General features: G+C 37.5%; 1 protein-coding gene across 1 annotated transcript; it reads right to left on the bottom strand.

Moving 5' to 3' along the window:
• Positions 1–4,774: 4,774 nt before the first annotated feature.
• On the bottom strand, positions 4,775–10,311 carry LOC149188542 (uncharacterized). The gene is made up of 3 exons (XM_089409984.1): positions 9,212–10,311; positions 7,291–9,005; positions 4,775–7,197 (listed from the first exon to the last, which is right to left on the bottom strand). The coding sequence occupies exons 1-3, from the start codon at positions 10,309–10,311 to the stop codon at positions 4,775–4,777; spliced, it is 5,238 nt and encodes a 1,745-aa protein (XP_089266110.1).
• Positions 10,312–12,928: the final 2,617 nt, after the last annotated feature.

Below are 12,928 nucleotides of genomic sequence, written 5' to 3'. Positions count from 1 at the left end.
TGCCGCTGGCTACTGCATCTTTGTAGGAGGGAGCCGAGCTCCCTCCCCTGCCACTCTCCATACGTATCGACCTCCTCTTTCCTAAAGAATCCTAGCCGCCGTGATTCCTCACTAGTCGCCCCACCGATTTTTCGTGTTCATCCCAAATTAACTAATATATATTAATGTATAGATTCAATATGAAAACTAATATTGATTAAGTAAAGTCTTTCCTGAAAAAATCACGTTCAAATTGTTAAATCTATAGTTAATAAATAATAAGTAGTCAAACGTTGATGTAATGTTCAGAAAAATAAAAGATAAAAATACATAAACAAAGAAGTAAATAATAAATATTGTATTTATTATTATTTACTTATTTATGGTTTTGAGACTTCTGCGATTGGAATTCTGTGTGGTTGTGTCTTCCGGATTCATCGCATCTGTTGTTTTAGTGCATCGACGTTTCGAACCCGCCTCTGTGGTTCATCATCAGGATGAGAATGATTGAAGAAGTCAGAGAAGGGATATGGTGAATAAATAGGTGAAGATAAGGGAGAGTGCTTGGCCGACAAGATTTAGATAAGAGAGGTTTATTAATTAGACTTAGGAATGAAAAAAATAAATAAATAAATTTATATAATTATGAAAATTTTATTCATATTTTATTTATCCTTTTATTTATTTGTATTATGTTTAAATCTTTTGTGACTTAATCATGATTTTTCGTTATGAATGGATATGTTAGTTGATTTGTATATAAATGTTTATTCATATTTGCTATGCTTTGACATAATTAGTTTTGTTTATTGGACTAATTACAATTGATTTAATGTATTAAGTTATATATATATATATATATATATATATATATATATATATATATATATATATATATATATATTTACAATTGATTTAATGTATTAAGTTATATATATATATATATATATATACATTTTTTATTTTTTTATTTTTTTTTGATTTACTATATATTATGTTTTGATTTAATATATTGATTTTAATGTGTATTATTCTTTGTTTTATTTTCTTGTAATATATATATGTATATTGATTTTATATGTATTTTTCTCTATACCTATGTATGTATATTGATTGGTAATGTTATTAATGTATTAATATATTAATATATTCATCTAATATTTTATGATATATATGTATATTTTGATTTAATAAATATTATGTTTTGTTTTGTTATAATGTGATGTATATTTATTGATTTAATGTGTATTATGATATTTGCTTTAATTACCTACCTTGCTTTGAATGTGAAAGCTTAGCGTATTTCTTTTTTACCTATTTATATGTATATTGTTTGATTTAATATATTATGATATATATAAATTAATTTAACATTGTTATGATAAAAATTTTATTTAATATATATAGAATTTCATTGTGGAAATTAATAATATGTATATTGATTTAATATGTATTGTGAGTTATGTTTATTTCTTTATATATATTAGTAATATATATATGTGTATATTGATTAATATGTATTGTGAGTTATGATTATTTCTCTATACCTTGTATATCTAAATTGATTGGTATTGGTGTTAATGTATTAATGTATGGTGTATTGATCTATTATTTTATGATATATATGTATATTTTGATTTAATATATATTATGTTTTTGTTTTGTGATGTATATTTATTGATTTAATGTGTATTATGATTTTGTTATAATTACTTACATGTTTTGAATATAAAAGCTTAGTATATTTCTTTTTTATACCTATTTATATGAATATTGTTTGATTTAATATATTATGATATATATATATATTAATTTGATATTGTTATGATATTTATTTATTTATTTATTTATTTATTTTTTTTATTTTATTTTTTTTAATATGGAGATTAAATTAATTAGATGAGGTGAAGGGTATATTGCATTAAGAAGGTAACGGAAACTAATCGGACATAGGGATGAAAGAGGAATGGAAACGGGGGACTAGGAAGTGGCAGAATCCTTTATTATTGTGGGAATCCAGTTGTCGCTTATCTTCCAACCGTCATCGCGATTTAGGTTATCAGGGCGTTTCCTTATTTCAATAGCTTCTCTGAATTTCATGTGGTGGTAATGCTCAATTTTGGCCATGACACAGGAGTCTTCAATGCAAATGTGGTGATTGGTTTTGCTAGAGTGTTCAGCTAAGGCTGAGGTTTTGGAGCGGTTATGGTTAATATCTGCAGCATGTTCTTGAATCCTTGTTAATATCGATCGGCCGGTTTCCCCTATGTATGACTTTCCGCATGAACAAGGGACCAAGTAGACTCCTTTGTGGTGTTTAGGGTCAATAGGATCTTTCACTGATTTAAGGCATCTACTGATTGTTTTTAAAGGTTTGAATGTGGTTTTTATTTTATTCTTTCTTAATAAGTGAGCAATTTTATCAGTGGTGCCTAGAATGTAAGGGAGGTGAACTGTACCAGTATAATCATCCTTATGATGCTTGTTCATGGGTTTTTCAATTTTCTTGAAAGCCTTGATCCCTTGGTGTCTCTTGTATCCATTCTTCTTGAAGACTTTTAAGAGGTGGTTCTTTTCTTGTTCAAAGTTATCATGATCTGAGATACGAATTGCTCTTGTTGCCAAGGTGTTTAGTACCCCAAGTTTCTGAGCTGGATGATGGTGAGAGTTAGCATGTAGGTAGTGTTCGGTGTGAGCTTTTTTGCGATAGACCTGGTGAGAAATAGTGCCATCTTGGTTCCTTTTGATGAGGATGTCAAGAAAGGGAAGACAACCATTTTCTTCCACTTCCATAGTGAATTTGATGGAATCTGACTGGCTGTTAAGGTGTTCAAGAAATTCGTTTAGTTTTTCTTTTCCATGAGGCCAAATGACATAAGTGTCATCAACAAATCTTTTCCACAATTTAGGTTTTAGGGGAGCAGACTCAATGGCCTTAGTTTCAAAATGTTCCATGAATAAATTGGCAATGATGGGAGACAGGGGTGATCCCATGGCCACACCACATGTTTGTTCATATATTTCATCTTTGAAGCTAAAAAAGGTAGATTTCAAACAGGCTTCAACCAATTTAGCTGTGTTGGCATCAGTGATTTTGTGTACAACTTCCATGGCTTCGTTTATAGGAATGTTGGTATAAAGGGCTTTTACATCAAAGCTCACTAAGATGTCGTCTTGGTCTAGCTTTATGGGTTTGATTTCCTTAATGAAATGGTATGAATCTTTGAAAAAGGAGCTGGTATTTCCTACCAAGGGTTTAAGCTTTTTAGCCAGATGCTTTGCCAGGTGGTAAGTGGGGCCACCGATAGTGTTGACAATGGGTCTAATTGGAATACCTTCTTTGTGAATTTTAGGGGCCCCATAAATCCTAGGGGTGTAGGGGTTGGTTTCAATGAGATTCTTCATGTTGTGTTCATTGCTGGCTTTCACCAGGTTATTGACATTCCTGGAAATCTTCTTTATGGGATTTTTCTTTAATTTGATGTAGCAGCCGCTGTTGTTTAAATGGTCAAGCATCTTCTCATTGTAGTCTTCGGCGTTCATTATAACTGTTGCACCCCCTTTGTCTGCTTTTAGGACTACAATGTCTGGGTTTTGGTTTAAAGCTTTGAGAGCCATGTATTCTTGTTTTGATATATTACTTTTGGGAGGCTTGGCTTTTCTCAGTATTATGGAACAATCTTGTCTGATGACTTCTTTAATGTTGTCAGGCATGTCTTTAATCCCATACTCTATACTACATACGATATCATCTTTGGGGATGGTGTGTGGCGCTATTGCAAAATTCAGGCCTTTTTCAAGCAGACCTATAGTGACTTCATCAATATGTGTGTTTGAGAGGTTTATTACGCTTACTTTTTTCTCATCTTGGGATCAAAGTTTCCATCTTAGTGTGATGATGAACTACCCCTGGTAGGTTGGGATCAGAGTTTCCATCTTGGTAGTTTGAAACATTCAACCCAGAAATTTGAATATGTTTTTTTATCGAAAAACTTTACTGAATACAAGATGGATCACAAAAACTTGAATTAAAAAATTATTTTCAATAATCATAATAATAATAATAATTATAATTATAATGATAATAACAAATTTAATAATTATTTTTAACAATATTAATTATATTACAACTATTGACATACCTTATAATAACAATATTATAAAATATTATTATTATTATTATTATTATTGTTTTTTTTTAGACAGAAACGGGTAAATTTTATTAATCGGCGCCAAAACAGCAGCCGAGAGCCGTTACATTCCTGCTCTGGCTAATAGCACGGAGCAGCATTTTTCTAAAGCGCCAGGAAAACTTGCAACAGGTACTGAGACACCTTGAAGATGACAGGAAAGTCACGAATGAACGCCCGAAATTTAGCAGATCAGGGGCCGAGAGGAGATCCCCCCTTTAGGAGCCTGTAGATCCAATCTGAAACTGAATGAGTGCTTCTACCACGGAGCTGAAGATGATCGCCTGGCGTCCTTTCCACGGAAAGCAGAGGGAAACCGCATGGAAAACAGGGGAAGGAGCATGCTGGCTTTTAAGAAGTGAAGTCAAGTAAAACCTGCAGATATTCGGTCGAAGTCACAGGCTTGGGAAATTAATCAGTAAATCCAATGTGCCTCTCTGTCAACCTTGGAGAGAAATAAAGTTGAGAGAGGTCACAGCACAGAGAAATGGGGATAGGTCAGGTTGCTTCGATACAGAAGGTTGGCGATCGGATCAGGGAGAAAAAGGCCGTGGTTTGGAAACAGAGTGGAACCCAGGGGGAGGGGGACCCAAAAGTCACAGGTCTTAAGGGATATTGCAGATTGATTCAGCTTGATTAACAGTAAGAGATCTTTTACTTCGAAGAGAGCCAAGATTGGCTTCCTTGTCCGCCTGGGAATTTAACTTCCTGGGGATGTGATAGAAAGAGATTTTGAGAAATTTTGGCAATATTAACCTGATTTTCCTGAGGACGGTGGATAATTGAAGCTTAGCAGGATTCTTATGAGTATTCAACGCCTGGATAATGAGCCTGGAGTCCCCGAATACAGAGATGGAGAGGAAGTTACCTTTAATCGCTTGATTCAGACCCTGCCACAGAGCAAGAGCCTCCGCTCTGTTATTAGTTTCCCTGCCCAGACCCCAGGCAAATCGAATCACAGTGGAACCATCAGGACCTAGGAGAACCCCTCCACCTCCAGCGATACCAGGGTTGCCTTTAGAGGCCCCGTCGAAAAATAGACAGTGTTCATTCAGAGCCGATCTCCACTTAATGAACTCCTGTTCTCCCAACCGAATTTCCCAGTTGGAGATGGCAATGGCAGGAGTAGGGGAACGATCCTTATGATTTGGGAATAGCCCTTTCAACCAGAGATCCTCCTCTCTGTCCAGCTCTTTTCCATTCTTTATGATAGTATTGGCTGCTAGAGATTCCCCCAAAAAAGCTTTGACTTTATTGATGACTCTTGTTGGGTTGCCGCTTTCATTCCTGAATGTTCTGTTGTTCCTTTCCAGCCACAGCTTCCAACAAACAAATTTGGGAATCCACATCCAACAAGTTTTGAGAAGGTGTTTTTTGGAGAGATCGAACGGGGATAGAGTGACCCAGTTTTGAATAAGATTGGGGATGTTCCCTGGGAGCTCTATTTTGTCAGAATCTAGCAGCAGGACACCCTTCCAGACTTCTAGAGCAAAGGGACAATTTAAGAACATATGATCAGCGGTTTCATCATCCGACATACACAGGGTGCACATGGAAGGACCTTCCATACCACGCCTGCGGAGATTATCTCTAGTGAGGATGTTGTTGTGAGCTAAAGTCCAGCAGAAGAAATCAACTTTGGGGAGAGAGGGGAATGCCCAAATAAATTTCCATGGAGCAGGATTCGGAGGAACATTTGGAAAGGCCTTCAAACTATTGTAACCTTCAGAAGCTGAATATACACCAGAGCGCGATCCCCACCCTCGTTTGTCCTTAGCAGAAGCTCTTAAAGGGGATTTTCCTTGGAGCCTATCCAGCAAAATCGAGGCTTCACCTTCCAGCCACTGAGGAATCTCCCCCAGGTACCAGCTGTTCCATAGACAGGAAGCATCCTCTGACCAGGTGGAGATGTCCCAGAGGGTATTTAGATTGCGGGCCTGTAGCCAGGCTTTGATATTGGCTAGATCTTCCATCTGATTCAAAGGTTGATCGCCCAGAATTGGATCATCCCAGATTCTAATTTTTTGCCCATTACCTGGGATCCAGTACAGATTATGGTTGAAGTGCTCCAAGGCTTTGAGACAGAGTTTAAAAACAGGTGAACCTTTGGAAGTTCTAGGAGGCTGGTCCAAGCATCTAAGGCGCTGCCCATGAAAATATTTTTTCCACAGGACCTTCTTGCTCCAACTTAAATTTCCAGAGACAATGTTCCAGAGTAGCTTAGCTCCCAAGGCCAGATTCTGGGCAGCTAGATCGCGCATTTGGAGACCTCCTTCCATAAATGGCTTTTTAATAGTATCCCAGTTAACAAGGTGGAGCCTTCTTTCATTATTTTTTCCCCCTTCCCATAGGAAACGCCTCAGAAGTGCTTCCATTTTGCTTATGAAGGATTTAGGGGCAAGGAGGATGGAGTGCTGATATAGTGGCATACTTGACAGGACAACTTTCATCAGAATGACCTTTCCAGCATTGTTCAGCCAAGAGGCTCCCCAGGTTTGGATTCTGAGTTTAATCTTGTCCAGCAGGGGCATCCAGTGGGCTACTTTAGGGTTGGCCTTGAAGATTGGGATCCCCAGATATTTAAAAGAGTCCCAGGCCCAGGATCCTTCCATATCAAGAAACCTTGCAATTTCGGTTAATTCCTTGACCGAGCAGTTCCAGCCATATATTGTGCTTTTTAGGTAATTGATCTTGCTGCCCGAGACCTCTCTGTAAATATCCAGCTCCTTCTTGAAGTGTCTTGCAGAGTGAATGCTTGCCCCACCTAGCAATAAAGTGTCATCGGCAAATTGAGCATGGTTTATGTCTTTGACATTGCTAGCCATACGAAGGCCAGGGAGGGTTTGAGTCTGTTGACCAAATTCGAGCTGGAAACTGAGCACAGTGGCTTGAATAGCATACAGAAGCGGTGACAAGGGGCAGCCTTGTCTAAGGCCCCTAGAGGCTTGGAAAAATTCTGAAGGTCGACCATTGACCAATGGCGCTATCCAAGGAGAGGCAATGCAGGCTTTAACCCAATTAATGATGGCTGAAGAGAAGCCCATTTTCGTCATCACAATAAACAGGAAATCATGTCTCACCCTATCAAAGGCATTAGCCAGATCCAGTTTAATCACCATACCTTTCTCCTTTCGGTGGTAGCTTGAATGGACTGCTTCTTGCACCAGCACAATATTATCCAGAATTTTTCTCCCTTTGATGAATCCTCCTTGGTTTTCAGGGATAATGGACGGTAGAATCTTCTTAAGGCGATTGGCTATAATTTTGGTGATCAACTTGTAACTAGAGTTACACAAGGAGATTGGCCTGAATCTGCTGAAATCGGATGCGCCTTTCTCTTTTGGGATCAAGGCAAGGAATGCTGAATTGATGCCGCCTCCGATCTTGGCACAAGATTGAGATTTTCTGACCATTCTCAACAAGTCATTTTTTATTGTGGCCCAACAGGATAGATAGAATCTAACCGGGAACCCATCCGGGCCAGGAGCTTTATCGGGTTCCATACTATCCAGGGAAAATTTAAGTTCATTCATGCTGATTGGAGCAGTCAGCATAGAGTTGTCAGAATCTTGGATACATTGGGGAATTAAGTCCATCGGATAGGCCTGAGGATCAATGGGAGGATCATCGGGGGCAGAGTAGAGATCTTTGAAGTAAGAGTGGGCAGCCCTCTTTATGCCTTCAAAATCCTTGATCACTGCGTTTTGATGGTGAATTTCTTTTACTGTTTTGAAGTGCTTGCGTGCTTCAGCTTGTTTGTGGAAGAAGCTAGTATTTTTGTCCCCAGCTTGTAACCAAAGAGTTCTGGATTTTTGTCTCCAGTACTCTTCTTCTTCCCTGCTTGCTTTGTGGAGTTCTTTTTGCAGATCAACTTCTGTTTGAAGTAGGTCGTGGGAGACAACAGTATTTTCCAAAGATAATTGGTGGGCAGCAAGACTGTCCAAAGCCTCCTTTCTCTTGGAGGTGGGAGATTTCAACTTTCTAGCCCACTCCTTGAGCCTTCTTTTTAGTCCCCTCATTTTTTCTTCCCACACGAAGAAAGGGGAACCATGAACATGCCTGTTCCAGGACTCTGAAACCACCTCTTGAAAGCCATCATGCTGAAGCCACAATGGACTGAATCTAAAGGGAATAGGGCCAAGGTTTACATCCATGGAAAGTTCAAGGAGAATGGGCTTGTGATCAGAGGTACTGTTTGGCAGAATTTTGGAAGAGGCCATTAGACCGTTGGTCAGAAAAGAGGATTGGACGAGAAATCTGTCCAATCGAGCAGCTATATGGCTGGGGCCAACCCTTTTATTGGACCAGGTGAACTTCCCAGAAGTGGGCTTGATATCCTCCAGCTCCCAGCCCAACATAAGGTCTTCAACCCACTCTCTAGCTGGATCCCTGACTGGGGAGCCCCCCTTTTTCTCATTTACAGCTAGAGTGACATTCAAATCTCCTGCAATAATAATGTTTTCTGGATTGTGCAACGAAAGATAGGACAAAATCGAATCCCAACATGCTTTTTTCTCAAATGGAAGGACTGGTGCATATATATTGAATATACTTACTTGTTTGCCAGAGTCTTTATGGAGGAGCTTCGTGAAAAGCCAGTGAGGAGAGCTATCTTTCTGAATCAGGTCATAGAGAGAGCAATCCCAGAAGGAACCGATTCCTCCGGAGGCGCCTCTCGCACTGACAACACTCCCATGTCCTTTACGCCAGAAGGATTTGCTAGCATGGAGGAGAAGAAGTTCCTCCAACTTTGTCTCCTGGATGAGTAGGATTTCAGGCGAATATGTTCTCACTATATCTTTCAGGGCATCTTCTTTCAGTCTGCTGCCTAATCCTCTACAATTCCAGGAGACGTATTTCATTATTTATTGGAATGGGAAGTGGCTCCTTTTGGAGCCGGGCCATGCTTGCGTCCGGATCTTGTATTCATCATTCCCTTGAGTGTTTTCTGGGAGCCTTGGAGAACATCCAGATAAGTTTTCTCCTCTCTCTGTTTCTTCTTGGATTTTCGACCCCTGGTCGTTTTGGTAGGGGTAACTTGCGAGCTATCTGATTCATAGACTCTTTCTTCTGATTCTTCATCAGTTTCGGAGTCCAGTCTGATATGCTCTTCTTTATCGGCAGTTCTTTCATTGCCTCTATCTGCTGGGAGGGCGTTTGTTTCAGTATCATTTTCTATTGCATTCTTCGGCAAGTCTTCCGTTTCTTCTTGAACCCTGATGGTTTCTTCGTTCCCTCCTGAGGAGGAACCAACCTTTGGAGCTTCATTGGCCTTTGGCTTGGTCTGGGGTTTCCCCACTGGCCCAACATTTTTCTTCTCAGTCGTCCTTGGGTTAGACTTTCCTCTTTTGACTTCTTTCCACCCTTCTTCGTCCTCCTTAGTCCCGGCTGGGGCTTTAGGACAGTTCCGTTGGAAGTGTCCGTGTTCATGACAGGTTCTGCATTTGAAAGGCAGTTGCTCGTAGTCTAATTTTTGATAGTGTTGCCATTCTCCCACTGTAAGTTTAACCGCCTCAGGTAACCCAGCTTCTAAGTCGACTTCCACACAGATTCTAGCACAGGTGTATTGGCCCTTATTATCTGCTTTGTCGATGAATCTGCCCAGACCATTCCCAATCATTTGCAAAGATTGAAAGCTCCAGCAGTGGATCGGGAGATTGGGGAGACGAACCCAGACTGGGACTTCCTTCGGGACATCAACTGAAGGATCAAAGTCAGGGGTCCATTTATTGAGATACAGACCCTGATTTCCCATGAAATACGGACCATTTCTGAATACTAGATCTCGGTCTTCTTTGGAGGTGAACTCGAAAATGAAAAAGCCTCTGCCAACCGCATAGCAGATCACATTATCTTTCAGTTGTGGTCTCCAGTTGCGTTGAATCCAATCATCAGTGGTTTTGGTAGAAGGCCATCGACCCATAAATTGCCCAACCAGTCCTCTGTCAGCAAGGGCAAGGGCTATTTTAATTGGTTGATCTTCTTGCAGGGCTATCTCAGGGATTTCCTCAAGTTTTTTAATGAACTTTGGGACCTCAGGGGCCGGTCGCTTTTTCCCTTTCTGAGATAACAGGCGGCGAAAAGATTCTTCAGCCGAGATCGGAGGAGTGGAAGAGGGCTCCTCACCCCCGGGATCACCCATGGCGGAAGCTGAGTCGCAGAGAACTCAACCCATACCCCACAAGATGGCTCCCCTGCAAATCCAAAAAACAGCTGTTCGAAACAACGCACAGAAGACCAGGGCTTTTCAGAGCGATGCGCTCAGCAGAGGGGGCCGACTCTGCGCGTCGCGCCGCCCCAAAATGAAAACCAAAGCTCCGCGCAGCTCACCAGAAAGAGCAGACAGCAGAGAGAGGGCGACAGAGCCCTCCGAGGCGCCCAGAGGCCGAGACCGGCGGTGCGAGCTCAGAGCAGAGCAGCTCGGGCGGGAAAATTTTTATTGGAGTCTGAACCTATTATTATTATTATATATATATAAAGGTTGGATGGTGAGACATGTTACCATCTATAAACTAATGAAAATTTGTATTATAAATAAATAGAAGGGACTAATAATATAAACTAAAGAGATTGATAAACCCAATGGATTAATATTAAAAACCAAGGGATTAATATTATATATCCATCTCAAATATTAAACTCTAATATTTATATTATAAACCATATAAATAATATTATTAGGAATTTGAACCCTTAGATTAATAAACTTTAGCGATTTATATTATAAACCCAAGGGTTTAATACTAAAAACTCAAAAGATTATCAACCGAAGGGATATAAAGCCTAATATAAATATTATAAACACTAAAATAAACATTAAACCCTAAGGTTAATATCCTAAACATTATGATTAATATTATAAACCCAAGTGATTAGTATTAAAAACCCAAATGATAATAAACACAAAAGAATAACATTAAACCCTAGGATTGATATTAAACCTCAGGGATATAAACTCTAAAATTAATAAACCCAATGGATTATAAACTTAATGCATTAATATTAAATCCTAGGCATATAAACCCTATGATTAATTTTAGAAACCCAGGGACAATATTATAAACCCAATGGACTAATATACCCATTGAATTAATATTAAAAACATGAGGGATTATAAATCCAAGGGAATAATATTAAACCTTAGGATTAATATTAAACCCTAAGAATATAAACCATATGATTAATATCATAACACTTAGGATTAATATTATAAATCCTAAGGATTAATACTATAAATCCAATGGATTAATAAACCCAAGGGCTTAGTAAAACTAAGGGATTAATATTATAAACCTAATGGATTATAAACCCAGGGGATAATGTTAAACCCAAGGGACTAACATTATAAACCCAAAAGATTGATAAACTAAAGGGATTAATATTATAACCCCAAGGGATTAATTTTACAACCCCAAGGGATTCATATTAAAAATCCAAGGGATTGATAAACCCAAGGGATTAATAAACCCAAAGGATTGTTAATATTATAAAATCAAGTCATTAATGAACCCAAGGGATTAATATTAAACCCTAGGATTAATATTATAAAACCTTGGAATAATATTAAACCCTCGGAATATAAACTCTAAGATTAATAAAGCCAAGATATTGTAAACCTAAAGGATTAATATTAAACTCTAAGGTTATTATTATAAACCCCAATACTGTAAATTATAAACCCAATATTAATCTTTAATATTATAAACCCAATATTAAAAGGCCCTAATATTATAAACCTAGTATTAAACCCAAATTTTGTAATGTAATAATTCAACATTGAATAAATTGCAACATAATGTAACATTGTGACAATGATTGTTAGATTGATTTTCATATTGAGACAATGTTTTTCATAATGTAATGTTCGATACATTTTTGTACCACTCCAACGTCACAATATGAAACCCTAATATAAAACCCTAACATTATAAAAGCCATTGTAAAATTCCCTAAGATTATTATTATAAACCATAATATTAAACCAAAATACTATAAGTTATAAACCCAATATTAAACCCTTATATTATAACCCTAGTGTTATAAACCCTAATATTAAAACCCAATTTTGTTACGTCACAATGCGATGTTCAATAAATTGCAATGTAATGTAACATTGTGATCACGACTGATTATCGCATTGAGACAATGTTTGTCATGATGCAACGATTGATACATTTTTGTACCATTCCAATGTCACAACATTAAACCCTAATACAAAACCCTAAGATTAATATTATAAACACTAATATTAAACCACATTATTATAAATTATAAACCAATATTAGAAACCCTAATGTTATAAACGCTAATATTAAACCCCAATTTTTTTATGTCATTTTGTGATTTTCATTGAATTTCAATGTAATGTAACATTGTGACAATGATTGATTACCACATTCAGATAATGTTTGTCGCAATGCGACATTGGACACATTTTTGTAATAATATAAACCTAATATTAAAAACCCTAATATTATTTTTACAATAATCATAAACCCAACATTGAAAATCCTAATATTATAAACCCTAATATTAAACCTAAATTTTGTGATGTTGAATAAATTACAAGGTATGTAACATTGTGACAATGATTGATTGTCCCATTGAGATAATGTTTGTCGCATTGATATAGTATATACCTATGGGATTAAAAAACCCAATATAAACTCAAGTCATTAATAAACCCAAGGTATCAATATTAAACCCTAGGATTAATATTAAACCCTATGATTAATATTTAACCCTAAGAATATAAACCC

This window comes from Pinus tabuliformis, chromosome 3_1, assembly GCF_031772625.1.
Source record: "Pinus tabuliformis cultivar Carrire ecotype Pingquan chromosome 3_1, CPIR1, whole genome shotgun sequence".
In the NCBI taxonomy this organism is placed as follows: domain Eukaryota; kingdom Viridiplantae; phylum Streptophyta; class Pinopsida; order Pinales; family Pinaceae; genus Pinus; species Pinus tabuliformis.
Note: the sequence above shows the minus strand (reverse complement) of the source record. Positions and strands in the feature narration are given on the sequence as shown.

What these genes read in the sequence shown, in the direction of transcription:
- LOC149188542 (XM_089409984.1), bottom strand. Translation starts at nt 10,311, where the DNA reads ATGGGTGATCCCGGGGGTGAGGAGCCCTCTTCCACTCCTCCGATCTCG. An exon ending in GTCTATGAATCAGATAGCTC is followed by an intron (nt 9,006 to 9,211) that starts GCAAGTTACCCC and finishes CTGGAATTGTAG; the next exon opens with AGGATTAGGCAGCAGACTGA. An exon ending in CTACCACCGAAAGGAGAAAG is followed by an intron (nt 7,198 to 7,290) that starts GTATGGTGATTA and finishes GCTTCTCTTCAG; the next exon opens with CCATCATTAATTGGGTTAAA.